This window comes from Halichoerus grypus, chromosome 3 (genome assembly GCF_964656455.1).
Source record: "Halichoerus grypus chromosome 3, mHalGry1.hap1.1, whole genome shotgun sequence".
NCBI classification, from domain to species: domain Eukaryota; kingdom Metazoa; phylum Chordata; class Mammalia; order Carnivora; family Phocidae; genus Halichoerus; species Halichoerus grypus.
Window position 1 is genome coordinate 192,157,932 of NC_135714.1, and position 16,631 is coordinate 192,174,562.

Consider the following 16,631-nt stretch of genomic DNA (forward strand, 5'->3'; position numbering starts at 1 on the left):
ACTTTGGACTTTTTAAACTTTGAAGTAGAAGTTAACGTAAGTTAAGTTGTGTTCTGATCCTGAGTTTCTGTTCTTGAAAAATATTTTTCAGAATTTATTCATTTGGAAATGTGTTAATGTTATACATTGCAAAATAGATGTGAGTGAGAAAATTATGGAAGTTCAGACATAAGTGAGAAACATAAGTGAGAAAATTATGGAAGTTCAAAAGATTTGGCAAACATAAGTGAGAAAATTATGGAAGTTCAAAAGATTTGCAAACATAAGTGAGAAAATTATGGAAGTTCAAAAGATTTGCAAACATAAGTGAGAAAATTATGGAAGTTCAAAAGATTTGGTACCATTACAGGAAGAAAGAACACTAAACAAATTCAAGGAATAAGAAAGGTTTCATTATTGAAACCTTTCATTTTACAGTAACATTATTTCAGAGGCCTGCATCCTAAGTCAGTATCTGAAGGCTAGTTTAAAAGAGCTAATCTATTAATAAAATCACTTAAGGTTTCACTGTGTGACCTTGTAATCTCTCTGATAGCTTTATCTTATCCTGACATCTAAGACCCCTTCCAAATACTAGGAGAGTTTCAGTGTTCAGATAACCTTCTAGTTAACATGCTAATGATTTTATTTAAAGTCAGCAAAATATCTTCAAGTCGAGACCATAGCATAAAATATTTTTATATGTATGACCATACCTTTCCTGCATTTCTCTGTCTCTGTGTTTTGATGTATTATTATTATTTTCTCGGTTTATTTTTTAACTCCATAATCCCTGCTCATTTCTAAGTTGGCTTCCAGTGAACCAGCCCCTCCTCCCATGCACAAAGCTTCACCTGGCTCAGATAAAACAGCCCAGGGGTGGCTGTCCCTGACAGCCACGTGTCCACCGGCAAATCCTTTGACCCCAACGCCACCTCCTTTTCTGGACAACTTCTTGGATGAATTAGAGAAGCTTGGTGCTTTAACCTTAGCAGCTGACCCAGCCAAACCAAATATCCTAGAGGAAATCATCCTTGAAATTAAGGAGGAGCCCTCAGTACCCCTCTCATTGCCTCCAGCTTCTGTACCTGCCAAGTCCGCTTCCTCTCTGCTACCTGTCCCCCGCTCAGGGGTGACCTCAGCCGCGGTCCAGCCTTCTGAGGCAACACCAGTGCAGGATCCCAGAAAGACAACTCAGAACAAGTTTGCAGAGTTGACAAAAATGGGAAAGGGCTTTGGAGGCCCCAAGAAAGGACCTGAAGTCCTAGGTGATCAGTTTGTGGCCTCCGCACACACTAATATGGGTCCCTTGCCCAAAAGTCTCCCTGTCATTGGAGAGGAAGATGAGGATATGTGTGAGGGGTTTACGTCAGGCATCCGAAGAGGGCCAGAATCTCAAGAACCAGATGCTCTGTCGTGTGCCCATGATGGCCCAGAGGTGACAGCAAGCCTGCACATCGAAGAGGAGGAAGAGGAGAGGAAACCTGTGTGCTTAAAATATCCCATAGCCACCCCCACAGACCCTAGGACCCCTAAGGAAGACAGCAATGCAGCGAAGGCCAGTAATGAGGTATTTTAATCTTGCCTAATTACTGAAGAACTAACCGGTCTTACTATATTTAGATAGTACAGTTAATCACATTAATAAACATCAATTTGAGCATTGCCCTAGAAGGCTTCCTCTTAAGAAACATAAGCACTACGTAAGTTGGGGGTGGAGGAATGGATATACACACACCAAATTCCAGTAAGACAATGTAAATATATGGTGTAATTCCATTATTTATTTATGACTATAAATTCATATTAGAACAGTCTGTAGTGTATAATCTTCCTGATTTTTTGTTATTAATAATGATAGCCACATAGTTGAGCTCTTACCACCAAACACTATTCTAAGAACCCTTCATCTGTACTTTTCATAACCCAATGAGATGGGTTATATTATTAGCCCCACTTTAGAGATGAGGAAATTGATACAAAGAGATGAGTCCAATTCAGTTTGCAAAAAAAGGAGTGAGAGAGAGAGAGGGAAAACAAAAAAGTACTCCATGCTCTTTTAACTCTCTGAAGAGAGTTATTTCTTCTAGGTGGTGGCTACTTAAGACTACTAATGCATTTTCATCTTACAAACAAAGAATCTTGGGCAATGATTTTAATTAGTAAAGAGGGAAAATACCCTAAATCTTTAGCCTGTAAATTTTTTTCTTAAAACAAAAACAAACCTTGATCTCTCAAATATGCCACCTGTAAACTAAAAAGAAAATGTGATTACTGACAAATACTGAAATTATGAAACAAAAAAGAATGTTTTATATCATGTTACTATGCAAGTCACTGCCCCCCATGGATCCTCTATTTAAACATCTTAATTTCAAAATCCCCTAGTTTTCTATGACGACCTTACCAGTAACACATACAGAGGCACGTGGCCTATACTATGGGGTGGTCTTGGGCTTAAATAATGATCAGTGCCCACGAGACCCCTGGACACCCACAAAACCCTGAGGCTTGGCTCAGTTCCTCAACCAGGAGAGAAAAGGTCACCTGAACAAAGAACCCAGCCACGCCTGTACTTGCGTAAAATAAACACACTATTGAATACAAGAGATCATTCATTACAAAAAGTCAAACATGTTTCTAAGTCAGCTATTTATTTATTTGTTTAATTTAATTTAATTTTATTCTGTTATGTTAATCACCATACATTACATCATTAGTTTTTGATGTAGTGTTCCATGATTCATTGTTTGTGCATAACACCCAGTGCTCCATTCAATACGTGCCCTCTTTAATACCCATCACCGGGCTAACCCCTCCCCCTCCCCCCCTCCCCTCTAGAACCCTCAGTTTGTTTCTCAGAGTCCATCGTCTCTCATGGTTCGTCTCCCCCTCCGATTTCCCCCGCTTCATTTTAAATAATTCATTTTCCCTCCAGTCAATTGTAAGGCTCGATTAGATATGTGGCTTGGTTCCCAGGAGCCTGTTGCCAGCAGCTCCTGGGCCAGGTGGTGTGGGGGGTTTCACAGCAGTTCCCACCACGTACCCACAGGCACACCCCCCACAGGCACACGTCATCACTCCCCACTCCCCTAGCTTTGCAACAAACTCTCTAGAAATCGTGATCTATTTTACCAGCAGGTTACAAAGAGTCATCGCTTTTCATTGTTTTTCCCTCATGTTTAGAAGGAGCCATCCTGTAAATATAAAGTTGTAGAATCTGGAGGTTCCTGTCTCCAGCCACCCACCTCAGAAAAATGATCCCAGTGGGTGGGATCATTCTGAGTCAAATTCAAAAGAAAAAGTTAGTGCTTTTCAAGCAAGAATTTGTCAAATGTCACTTGCCAGGGCATTTGGTAACATTAACATTATTCGAGGTTGGGGGATATTCTCTGAAGACCAGGTAACCTCGTTCTGGCACAAGCCGTAACCACATCTTGTCTTTCCTCAATCTTTAAGCCGCCTTCACTTTCTCCGGGAGATCGAACGTCTACACCTTTTCCCAGCTGTCTCCTTCCCTCCCTCCCTTTTCATTCTCCCTTGGCCTCTGTCTCTGACCTGGCCTCAACATTTTCTCAGAATCCCCAGCCCTACTCACCTCCCCTCCTCCCTAAATACCCTTACCAACAGGAGATAAATTCACCAAAATTAAAGGTAACTGCATCTTGAGTGTGATTTATTGCATGTCTTTAAATGAATTTTGTTAATTAGATGTATTTAGATTTGTGCCATCTTACAAGTTCTAAAAAGCCATGGAAATATTGGTTGCTAACTTTTAACATCATTGGCATGGCCCCTGTCCAAACCTTTATAAGACACACTTACACAGCAGCTATGTCCAGACTGAGGAGTAAAGCAAACTAAAATGTATTTTTTTTGGAGAACCATCCCATTCAAAGACATCAACTTTGTGCCTGTCATCCTCAGTGGGCTCATTGCCTCCCATGTGTCCTGCCCATCAGCGGGGTCAGCAGAGCCTGAGGGCAGGATGATCTTTGGCGCTGTCTTGAGCCTCCTTCTTCCACAAAACTGAAGTAAATTAATGAGAATTGCGGGAATGACGCTTTCTTCTGTTAACAGTTCACAAAGCACTCAACTCTGAGTCTTGCGGGCTGGCAGCCCTGCTGGTTTTTAACTCTCCGTAAGGATACCATGTAAAAAGACTTCCAACGAAATTAATGGCTGGCTCTGGAAAGGGATTTAATGACAAGCGCGGCATAAAATGAATCCATCACAGCAAAGTTCTGCTTCTGCAATCAGAATGATCCTGAAATCTCTTCCTTTAGACAAAAGGTGATAGACTTCAAATAATAACCCATCCTCACATTCAGTCTTTGGAACTTGAAATGGGAGCCTCTGCAGTTAAGTGAAAACACAAAGGTTTTGGTAGAATCCAGTTTCTGTGCTAAGAAGTACCAACCCCCAACTCCCAAGAAATGTCATCTGCACAGTATTGCAAACTCCCATCACTGACTCCATCCACCCAAATAGTCCAGTAACGTGAATTCATTTTACCTATGAGAGGAATTTTTTTTAAAATGGAATACTGTAAAGACTAGATGCTCTTTGATCTTCGAGGTTTCATTTTGGCCGGCATGAAATAATTAGGAAATTTTAAAAATAATAATAATAATAACACTTTAGATAATATCTAAGACTAAGCATTTGCCTTTCCCCCACTCTTTCTCTGGTTTTCTTTTTAAGGCCAAAGTATTTATTCCTTGCCTTTCCCTTACTTGTTCTTTAGCACTTAAGCTTAGTCAACACATGGCAAAGCAACTTTAGAATTGGACTTCTCTAATTTATTTTTTTAAGATTTTATTTATTTATTTGACAGAGACACAGCGAGAGAGGGAACACAAGCAGGAGGAGTGAGAGAGGGAGAAGCAGGCTCTCTGCGGAGCAGGGAGCCCAATGTGGGGCTCGATCCCAGGACGCTGAGATCATGACCTGAGCTGAATGAAGGCAGGCGCTTAAACGACTGAGCCACACAGGTGCCCCATGAACTTCTCTAATTTAGAGAGATGAAGATCTCGCCATTGTAGTATGAAGGACAAAACCAGGATTTACACAGGTTTATTCTCCTGCAAGAACCAAGCTCAATCTCATACACACATTAGGTTTCAGTTGTTTGCAGAATGGTATGAGAGAATGGAGGTATTCACAGTAACGATGTTTTCAAAGAATACTTTCATAACTACATCAAATAACTAACTCCAGAAAAATGAAGAGTTTTTTCTCTATTTTATCTTACTCGAGAGCAAATGAGCATTTTAAATGCCCCACTGAGCTTTCTGAAAACCTTTTCTGTTCATAGGAAGAATATAAGTTGAAGTTATCTGTGCTTATAAATATAGATGCAAATTGAATCAGCAGCAAAGTTTAGGCCATTATTATAATTTAACCCCACATCTGACACTGATAAACTGTGCGGGCTTGAGTCCTCTAAGAAGGCTGCCTATTTCTTCCATTTCAAGAATGTTACGAGTTATGCTCATTACAAAGAAAGTAACCCTGCACTAAAAGCAAAGACAAAATCAAATTTTAATAATGTTTTAGTAGGTATAGTATAGTATGCATGAAATCATTACAATACTTTTATCAACCCCATCAACCATTGTTTTACTTAACACATGCTAATTTAATGCAATTTTATTCTTTTAAAGTATTTTCTGAGACAACGTAAATCTTTCACATACAATCCAAAATCTTTCCTAAAAGTAAAATTCACCAACACTTTATAGATGACAGAACTGAAATGTACATATAAATTATGAGTGATATATAAATCAGAATCCGGTATTTTCTCTAGTCTTTTGAGCATCTTTTTTTTTAAATAATGGTTTTTCATACTAAAAATTATCACAATTCTCTATTCTTCTATAAGCTGAACTTCCCCTTCCAGCTAAGAGATTTATGGCATGTGGACTCAAATTGCAATGTAAGCTCTTTATGAAGAGATAGAAAGATTCTTCTTTGGGTTTCTTCCAAGAAACTCAGTTATTGTGGGCTCCTAAGGAAATCTCCTCACTCTAAAACCATCCCATCAAAAGTAATCCCCTTGAGCACAGTTTCCAACATGGAATCAAGCACTGATTCTTCCTAATATGTCCAAATGATCTTTCCAGCTGTTTATCCACATCATTCCAACAGCTAAATGTTTTTTCTCCATGAGCCTTGATGTTCATAGAACCCCTATATTAGTCAAGATTGGGGCAGCTACCACGACAGAAAACTCAAAATAATTTTAGCTTAAACAACGTACGAGTATATTTCTCTTATGCATAAATGTAGGGCATCTAGGGCTGGTATGTGGCTCCAAGTCATCCGGAAACCCAGGAGATTCCATTTTATTTTAGCACATCATCTTCCTCAACAAGAAGCTTCCACTGTGTGGTCCAAAGTGGCTGCACCAGCTCCAGCAGTCCCTTCCTACTGCATATATCCCATCTGTCAGAACTTACCACATGAGCACATCTCGATACAAGGAAGGTTGAGAAATAGACTTTATTCAGAATGTCCATGTGCCTATCAGGATTCTACTACAGAGGACGGACAAAGAAGAGAACTGGAGAACATCAAGCATTCTCTGCCATACCTTTTAAGAAAAATACTTAATGTATTTCATACCTAAAGACTGCAGATTTGAGGTCAATCATTACTAATTATTATAAAAATGTTCCTCAGTAAGAGTTAAGAAAACCACACGCTTTTTTTAAAAAGTCCTGCTGAAGTTCCCATAAGCAAATCAAATACTTGTCTAGCGCTTTGGACAAGTAGTAGATCTTGTCCACTCCTGTGGAAAGAAAATAAAGCATCCTCACACGAGAAAGGTTAGTTGATTCACTGTCATATTAAAAATCTTATTTTGAAAGTAGGCCAAAATAGTCACAATGTGGAGTTAGGACAATATTCCTAACTATTATAATAGTATTTTAATGATATTTTACCATTTTTTTCCAGAAAAGCCATGGTTTCTCCTTATGTGTTTTTTAGTAAGTGTGCCCCTGACCAATGATTGAGACTTTTTATGAAACTCGATGGGTTTAAGAGAAATTTCTATCTTACCTTGCATCTATTCAAATAAGCACAAAGAAAAGAGGTCAAATCTGAGGCTGTCTTGAACGCTGTTGTTAAACATTCTATTAAAGACACACAAGTTCTTGTATGTGTTCTTAGCAATCGACATTGCACTCAAACATCTTCTTGATGCAACTTCTCTCCGTAAGTCTCTCTCTGCTCTGCCTGTTGAGTTCCGTCTGAAAGCAGCACTTGTTGCCTGTGGTGTGAAAACTGCGGGCAGCCAAAAGAGCTGTCTTCAGGCTAACTGGTAAACCCTCCCCGCTCTGCTACTATTCAAGAGTTTGGCATGCTGCGTGTGCATGAAAAAACAAAACAGGAAAGCTCCTCCTGAAGGCCATAGAATGAAGACAAGAACTAACTAACTTCTTATGGCTTTTCCAGGCTGACTTAAAAAGCGAGATATTTGTCTTGGGTAAGCCTCCGCGTAGCCCAGTGATGTCTAGGAGATCCTGCGGCTCGCCTGTCAGAGGGCTCAGCAGTTCCTACAGGGTAGGGTCAGAACACCCCGCCTTGTGCCAGGCACCCTGGCCACCTGTCCTCAGTAGGCTGGTTCTTCCTTAGTTGTCATTGCTATGTTTTGCCCCTAAACTGGGGCTAGAAGTACCCCTGAGATGCAGGGACCACTGATGATGAGCTGTGAAATCAGATCAACTCGAAAATCATCTCCTGTCTTTGGGCAACGTGTTTCCCTTTTATGTCTGTATGTGTAAGCTTTCCAAACGCCAAAAAGACAGAATGAGATTCTCATGGGACAAATAAGGGTGTAGTGTATGTTGTCTTCTCCATCCGTCTCATGCTTCCATGTTCTCTGTAAATCCCTGCTTTCCTTCCAGTCACCGTTTTTAGTGCAAAGAATAAAGCTGTTGCTAATCATATACTGGACTCACACGCTTCCAGTAATGTTTGCTTCTGTGGCATTCAGTTTACTTCGACTTTTTTTCTTAAATCCACGATCCTTGTTGCAAAATATCTTGTTGCTCTGGTGATGTGTGTTACATTCGCTCCACAGTCCTTTTTAAGCCTAAACCAGAGATTCAAGGATATTTCAGTACTCTGGACTATAGGTACTCCCAGGCTTTTGACATCTCTGATTGAATTTAAAGGCGAAATTACTTTTCCCTATAACTCCTTAGTTTTGTAATATCAAAAGCATTTTCATATGAATGGGTTCTAAATGGTACTATCAGTTCTGAGGAAGGCAGCCAAGGCGTTTGGGGATTTCTGTCTCTGCAAAAGTCAGTCTTTTCACCATTTCTAATTTGATAAACCCTGGTTTAACCTTACCTGGTCTATTACATGACTATGGTTTGCAAATTGTTAAGGGACCAATTGGCTGCAAAGAGAATTTCCTTTTCCACTTTCAAAAAATGTAGATATCTCTGTGTTTATGCCATTTTTGTGCTTTTTGCTTGCATAATGAGACCTCACTTTGTTTCTGAGGCAGAGATTTGGGTTGCCATAGAGAAAGAGGAATGTTGATTTGAAGAGATTCTTGGGCTCACTCACAGAAGGGCCTTCCACAGCCAAAGCAAAAAGGAAGATTTTTCCACAATTAATATGGCCCAGCCATAGATTTCCCATGGTCAATGAGATGCTATGTTTTAGGTTATCTCAAGGTTTTTTCTTTGCCAGATTTTTACATTATGTACTTATAAGTTATATGTGTTTGTGTGGAACATAGATATTCTATATTCTTTAGATTCATGCAAAGTTGTGTATCATAATTTAAGAAGGAAAAATAAGACTATAAACATAAACATGGGATTGTTATTAGGAGAATTTTATCGAATTCTGGTGGGCAAATACTACAGCTAACACTTTCTGGAAAAAAAAATTGAAGAACTCTAGAAGTGCTTATAACTCTTTCAAATATTCTTCCACATTAGTATTTAAAGTGACAGTCAATTCTTACTTAAGAATTACTGAATATTAAATATAGCTAATCCTCCAGAGATGCCCCTGCAGAAATACAGATAGATAGATGGGTTCTGGACAGACCGCATCTCCCCATCTGAGCTAGGGAAGTATATGTTTTACTACAATCAGAGATTCTAGGATATTTCAGACCAGTTCCCTTATGAGCAGTGGGTTGGTTCTGGTTTTGAATATTAGCATGTGTTGAAACTTGTCTCATTTGTATCCACTTTTGATAACCTTAGAAAATAACTACACTAAAAGAGAGAGGGGGAAAAAAAAAAAAAAAAGATTGCTACATTACCAAGGGAAAAAAGTTAAATAGGATTCTATGAAAACAACATGGTGCTTCACTGGGTTTTCTAATTTTTATTGTACTCTTCAGACACACGTAAGACTCTCTGAATGTCACAAACGTATATGCTATATTGATCACAAAACTGCTAAGAAGTTACGAGTCATGAGCAGAGTTAAAATAGAAGTAAGCACAGACCCAAAACACTGGTGGCTAAAAAGTGATCCTTTCTCAAAAACTTAAAATGTGGGAAGGAAAGTACATAGTCAGAAAAACAGATGGATATCTATTCCACAACACTCCGTGGTCTTGTAAAATAACCCTTCCAAAATGAATGCAGGCTGAAGGAACTTTGCAGAGCGGTCCCGAGGTATATGAGCATGTTGCTGCCAGTCCTAACCACTCGGGGGCAATAGAGTGCAGATACAGCCCAGATCTTTTCCTCAAGGTTTCTGCCCTTGGAGTTCTAACACCAGAGTGGGGGAAGGCAAAAGATAGTCTCCTGAGATAATTTCCTTGACTATCCATATAGAACATAAACCCTTGCCTAAAGGACAAAATGAAGGTGCTGATTTTAACCAACTTAAGCCATCTATTCCATCTGAGTAATGCAAGAAAGAGTGCCAGTCAAAATTATAATTGTTTCTTCTTTTTACTTATTTGTGATACTAAGAAATGATCTTTGAGTTTGGGTTTCCTGATCTGAAAAATGAAGCTGAATGGTTACTAGGATTGCTTTTACATGACTGGGAAGAATAAGAAAATACGATCTGATTACCTGTTCTTATCTTCAGAGAAAAATGCTTTGTAAAACACATTTCATTGTGCTCTTTCTGCGTGTTTAAATCATTCTAATATTTTTAAGTTGAGTAAAAGTTTGACTTTTCATCATGGCGTCCAAGGCTTGGTACAACTGGTGGGTCTAATTTCTCTGACAAGTGAGGGGTATGGTTGATGACGGCACCTATACATAACGGAAGAATTATACCTGTGGACATGTGGGTTCCCCCATGGATTCTCTGAAGGGGACAAGATTCTAATCACCGTCTTGTCCAGTTCCTTAATTTTAGAGATAATGAAGCTGAGGTGCATATCCAAAGTTACATTGTCAATGACAACACCAGAAAGACACAATGTGCCCTCATGAATAGCTACAAATGCTACTTTTCATCTATTGACCAAATACATTTAAAATAAATTAATTCAAATACTGTAACTAGTCATCTTTCCTCAAAACTGGTTCCTAATTATCCAGATTCACATGGATATGATTCCTGTTAAGGTAACTTTAGAAAAGTTCTAGAAGTCACCATAATAATAGTGTCAATAAAGGCTGGGGTAAACCTTGGCCTGAGCATGTGGACAGTATAGGGACCTGGTAAGTCAGAGAGGAGGGTGGGGGGTGGGGTTCTCCTAAAGGCTGTAAAGGAAAAGGAAAGATATTGGGAACGACTGATAAAAGCAAGGACATTGCTGACTGGCACACCCAGGAACACGACTCCTTGAGACGTAGACACCTGTGGTATTAATGGAGCCGCATACTTCTGGCAACAGGCCAATGTTCAGAATTGTCAAAGGGGTGAATTCACTTAAATTACTTACGGCGTGAGTCAAATGAAAGGAATTAAAGTGGTAGAATTGTAATGATGACGATGAAAAGGTACTATATGGACTTTCAGAGTAGGTTGTTTTGTATCAAGGAACAATCTTTGATTTTTAAAAGTCATATTCACATTTTAACATAAGAGAGCAAGGAAATTAGACCCACCAGTTGGACCAAGCCTTGGACGCCATGATGAAAAGTCAAACTTTTACTCAACTTAAAAATATTAGAATGATTTAAACACGCAGAAAGAGCACAATGAAATGTGTTTTACAAAGCATTTTTCTCTGAAGATAAGAACAGGTAATCAGATCGTATTTTCTTATTGATAACTGTGCTGTAAATGGTGCAATGATGCTTCTGCGAGACAGAAGCAGCTGTCCTGGTATGTGCTTCAAAATACAGCATTTTCCATTTTTTTAAATTACATTTTTATATTTTTTGAGTGACTAATATGAGCATTTTCAATATCACGTGGCTTGAACGTATAATCTTTGGCCAGAAATTTTAACTCCTGGAAATGTGTCCTAAAGAATGGTCCAAAGCAAGGAAATAACTCTTTGTATAAAAATGCTTATAACATTGTTGCTCGTGATAGTGAAAAGAGGCTAGACCAACCTTCACTTCAAAAGCAAAAGGGAGGAATGGTTAAGAAAACTAAAAAATATATCTACACACATGTGAGGGAATATTATTCTGCAGTGATTTAAAATGAAAATGAAGACTGAGAAGAGAAGACTGGAAAATTATTATAAAATATTAATAGTAGTTGATATACATATATCTTATTCCTGCATAAAAGTTATGTATACATGATTAGACGAGAATTTGAAGAAATCTAATAGGGCACAGGCTTATGGATAACTTGTATTTATTTTACATATATTTATTTTTATTCATCTATTTATTACTTATATATAATAGTTATAGAATTATTCAATATGTTTACATTGAATTAAATGGCCTTAACATGGCTAGAAAAATGGTTTAGTCTTCATAATTCTTAAAATAGTATATCTTATCATTTTAATAATAGATACATTGTTAGTAACTTTATATTGACTTAAAGAAGTATTGTGCTCTTAAGTCATGCTTGTGTCCAATAATTTTTATCCACTCTTTAGTCTTAACTTTATATATTCCATGCAGACTGTTGAGTGAAATTTCTAAGAATAGTGTGAGTAAACTTCCCAATAATAGATGGAATGCTTCAAGTTTTAGTAAAGTAAGTACTTAGTCTTATGCTAGATAGACAGCTTGGATGGAAGGGAGCAGATAAAGAATTTAGGAAGGAGAGCAGATTATAGACTCAGACTGAAAGGAACCCCAAATTTCTGCATCCATTCTTGGGCCAGGCGTTGGTGGTATAGTGGTGAGCATAGCTGCCTTCCATTCTTGGGCCAGGGGGATTTCTATGGACAATTTGTAGAGGATAATTCCCAGCCTGTCAGTAATCCATTCATAACTCTGGGACCCAGCAATTGGCCCTAATTTCTCAGGACATGGACCTACCAGCTGATTCAGTAGTCATCAAGAAGAAGAGGATGCTTTTGAAATGTGTTGTGAATGAATTGTAATGTATTTCTTTTCCTAAAATAGTAACATTTAGGTAGTCAGTATAAACAATGTTGAGTTTACATATTCAACAAACATGTTAACTTTCAATCGTTGCAATATTTATGTGGATATATGGGATGCTAAGGTTTGTCATTTCCAATATTATAAGTATCTATTACAGATACTGGTCTTGATGCTTAGTTTAAAAAGAAAGGAAACTCTTTTGAGAGTTCAGTGCACTGGGAATTTCTACCAATATTTCTCTTCTAAGGTAAAATGTTACATGTTACCTGGATATTGTTTGTTACATTCTATTTAAAGTTCTCTGTTTTCTCTTTTTAAAAATGCATGTGTTTTCTCCACACTGAGAACAGAGAGTGTTAATTGCAATGTAGCATGGGATGTCTGCCTATCTATATTTTCATCTGTACTGTATGTGAAAATGTTGTCTGTGAAGGAAAAGTAGAATGAATGTGGATACTTTGCTGTTAGACTAAATGTGGCCTATTTTCTGCTTGTTTGAGAAAACGCTGAAGAGTAAGGTTGTATGAAGGTGTCCAGACTTCTCATTCTAGTGGTTTGGTGTCTATGTTCTTGCCATATTCCTGGCCTTTGAAAAATCAATGGGACTAAACCCTGACTTTTCCTTAATGCTTGAGCAGATTAGACTGTAAATATATTCAAAACATTTGACCCTTGGTTATTTTGATTTAATGTAAAGCATCCTTCAAAATATTTGAATATTAATCCTGCAGAACCCCTTTATTTGGGTTTTTTTTTTTTTTTGGTTTTTTACAACAGGAAATATTAAATGTCAAGAAAAGACCATGCCATTACCAAATTATCTTTTACTTAGTACCAGTTTAAACACTGATTACATTGAAAATCATTTCATTTCAGCCACAGCGTCCTGTGTTTACTCATGAAAACATTCAAGGTGGGGGGGAACCGTAAGTATTCTTCTTATCTTCTAAGTTCCAGACTAACTTTGACCCAAAAATAGACAATTGATGTACCAAAACAGAGGCCCGTTACAACTTTGCAAGTGAGAGAGAACAAAGTAACTAACATGAGGCTCTTCCATGAAGAGAAATTACAATGGTCTCCATCCTTCATAACAGAGAGCAGAAGTTCATTTTAAAAAGAAACCCGTGACTTTGTATAGAAGACTGATTTACACACCAGAAAAACTTTCCAATGCCCCAGTGATGCCCAAGATTTATGAATCTGCCTCCCTCTCTGCTCTACTCACCATGCAAATTCTAGTAACCACAGCTTGAAAGACACAGAAATGTCCTAACATTGTACACATTATTTGAAGACCAGAAGAATGTCAAAGTAGACCAGAAGTGTTAAGTTAGTAACATAATTCCAGAGTTACATTCTTACAAAGGTCTTTGGAAATGGCAGTGTATTAAAGACATTCACTGTCATTCAGTTAAATGCTTTTCCACACTTTCAAATTCCCTCTCCTTTCTGACCTATGAGTCAATTTAAATTGAAGGTGTCACACATTGTCTTTAAGATTCTCTTTGTGTGTGTGTGTGTTTTTCCTGCTCCGTTTTGCCCATGACAGATGTTCAGAGGCTATCTACTTCCTACTGCCCACTGCCTAGTCTGTAAGTCAGGAGCTAGACCCCTGGGAAGGAGCAGGGAGGGAACTAAAAACCTTGTCAGGCCAACCTGACCACCAGCAGAGCCTCCCTCTGGAGCCTGCTGCCCACATTCTGCTCACCTGGGGTGAAACAAGTCAGCAGGGCCTTCTGTGGGGCCTGGTGCCTTCCTCACCACTGACCCCCTCGTCACTCCTCAGAGACCTGGCACTGAGCTAACAGCATGCTCTTCAGAAACTATCTCTAACCTCTCACCGAGTACAGCCAGAAAGCTTTGCTCCTTAGGGAAAAGCTTATGAAAAGAACAGGTTGGAAGTAAGAATCACTTAAAGCTTCACTTAATTGGGGGGGGAAAAATCAAATAAGACTTGTAATTCTAAAGTTTTGCTTTGTTTCCTTATTCATACAGATGATAGGAACACATCACCAAAAAAAATAAATTCCAGGCCTGTTCAGGTCTATTGCATTACCAACACATTGTATTTAAGCAGCTGTTAAGGAGTTTATGAATTGATAGGTACATTATGTTATACCGTTTTATGTCCTATAAAGTTAATACTTCTACGTGGGGTCATTTGGGTATTTATGCAACCACAGAGCTCACAGGTGGGAAAAGGCACATTTTCAAGGCCCTGCTATGGACATTGGAAAACATTCTGTACTAAATTTCTATCCGATTACAAGCCCAATGAGTGGGATTGTGGGGTGTCACTAAATCTCTTTCATCTAAAAACTAGATTGGAGTGCAAATAGGAACATCATGTTATAATGTTGCTGCAATTCAGAATGGTGATAAACCATGTCATAGGAAAAGTTGCAAGTTTATAGAGAGAGCTTCAAGCTTGGCTGAGCATTGCTTATTTAAAAGACAAATTTCTTTTTGAAGCATCCTGATCCCACCACCATCATTCATCTCACCAATACATCTTTCAAAATAGCATTTTAATTGTAATTCGGCTGCATTTCCTGTCGTGCAACACTGATTTTGAAAGCCAACAGAGGCGGGGGGGATTTCCGGAAGGTTTGTTTGTGTTTCCATGAAACTCCCAATTTTTTCTTTCTTTTTTTTTTCTTTTTTTCTTTCTTTTTTTTTTTTTTTTTTGTGGCATAATTAAACCTGAATGGTAAGTAAATTTTGACAAGCACACTGGTTTTTGTCATACCAAAGTGAAGTAGGAGTTTGTGCCAATTTTGGTGGGGTTTTTTTTAGCTCTTGGGACCTTGAGATTCCTCAAGCAGCTGGGGTTTGGTGGCTTAAATAGGCCTTTCTCCATATGAGGTTGGACAAGCGCCTGGGGGAAAGAAGGCCAAAGTCTGTAAAGCTCAATCAGAGAATCAGGGTGTTTCCCCAAGTGAGAGCTTCAATGTATATCCACTGAATTAGCCCAGGAATGACTGTGACATCAGAAAAGGGACCAGGTTGAAATCAACTTTCCCCATATGAATATACAAAAGATACCATCCCTTCACCTAAGCAGCCTCAAAATCAAATCCTTAAAGCAAACAACAAAATAATCTGTCTACTCCAATCAGGGCTGGCCCCATGCAAACACCCAAATTAAGCAGTGTTGGTATTCAACCCTTCCCTGTCTTTTTTTTTTTTTTTTTTTAACCACTGCTCTGGGAATCTGGCTACCTTTCTCTGTCCTTCTCCACAATCAGAATCCTTTCTCAACAGAAGACATTAGATGCCCAATTTCAACAGAGTACAAGGGGCAGAAAAGATTTTCTGGGAGGACAAAATATTAACAGGGAAAGAAATCTCTCAGGTGTGATCTCAGGGTTTGGTGCCGCCGGGGTAGATAATGTATTCCAGGAGATGTTAAGCACCACACCTTACCAGCTCTCTCCCAGACAACTACCACCGCGCCCAACGCCTGCCAGAAGTCAGCTTTATCTGGGTCCCCCAATCTGAAAACTTTCATGGACAGAGAGGGAAGCCAATGGAGCCATGTCCCTGATTTATGACATGTTAGAGTTCAAATGATAGGAAAGCTTTGTTCCACCAAAATGTGATTTTCTGACTGAAGGAAGTAATTAGAAATAAATCATTCTTGTCCCAGCAGTATTCAACATTATCTGCTTTCTAAACTTGACTTTAAAAAATCCAGAGTGCCCTGAAATGTGGTTCTTATTATCATATATTGGCAGAATTACATAACTGTTAGAAGACCCAGCAAAAACAAATTCACTGATTTTTTTAAATCCCCCTCATGATACTGGTAATATTTTGGTAGTAATATGAAGTTTTCATGTTCTCTGCATATCAAATGCTTCCTGAGCTGTGCAGATGCTAGAATTTGTGTTTTCACTTTCCAAAATGCCAGTCCACATTAATATGCATTAAAATAAATACTCTTTTATTACCACAAATTCGATTTTACTGATCAATGTCACCAAAATAAAGGCTCTCCATGAATTCAGGCAATGTCACCAAAATAAAGGCTCTCCATGAATTCAGGCAGAGAAAGGAAAGTGATAGCATTCTATCAGTAATTCTTTCTGATACAAAATTATTTCAGTAATCCCTTCTCATTGTTAATTGCTGAATAATGCACACATTACTTCTTTTATAATCTGTACTATT

General features: G+C 38.4%; 1 protein-coding gene and 1 long non-coding RNA gene across 46 annotated transcripts in view; one reads left to right on the forward strand and one right to left on the reverse strand.

Annotated features, from left to right (window-relative positions):
• Positions 1-16,631, forward strand: part of SORBS2 (sorbin and SH3 domain containing 2) — a 345,960-nt gene that overhangs the window by 325,286 nt on the left and 4,043 nt on the right. For 27 of the 45 annotated variants that reach the window (XM_078069765.1, XM_078069763.1, XM_078069766.1 and 24 more), the window contains 3 exons: positions 3,439-3,633; positions 7,444-7,551; positions 13,332-13,381. In XM_078069765.1, the coding sequence (XP_077925891.1) occupies positions 3,439-3,633; positions 7,444-7,551; positions 13,332-13,381 (353 nt within the window). The remainder of the gene's footprint in view (positions 1-3,438; positions 3,634-7,443; positions 7,552-13,331; positions 13,382-16,631) is intronic. The other 18 variants (XM_078069780.1, XM_078069798.1, XM_078069800.1 and 15 more) reach the window with 1 other exon arrangement.
• Positions 3,645-16,631, reverse strand: part of LOC144381424 (uncharacterized) — a 131,268-nt gene continuing 118,281 nt past the window's right edge. Inside the window, exon 3 of the long non-coding RNA XR_013446661.1 lies at positions 3,645-4,335. This is a non-coding gene — a long non-coding RNA (uncharacterized LOC144381424). The remainder of the gene's footprint in view (positions 4,336-16,631) is intronic.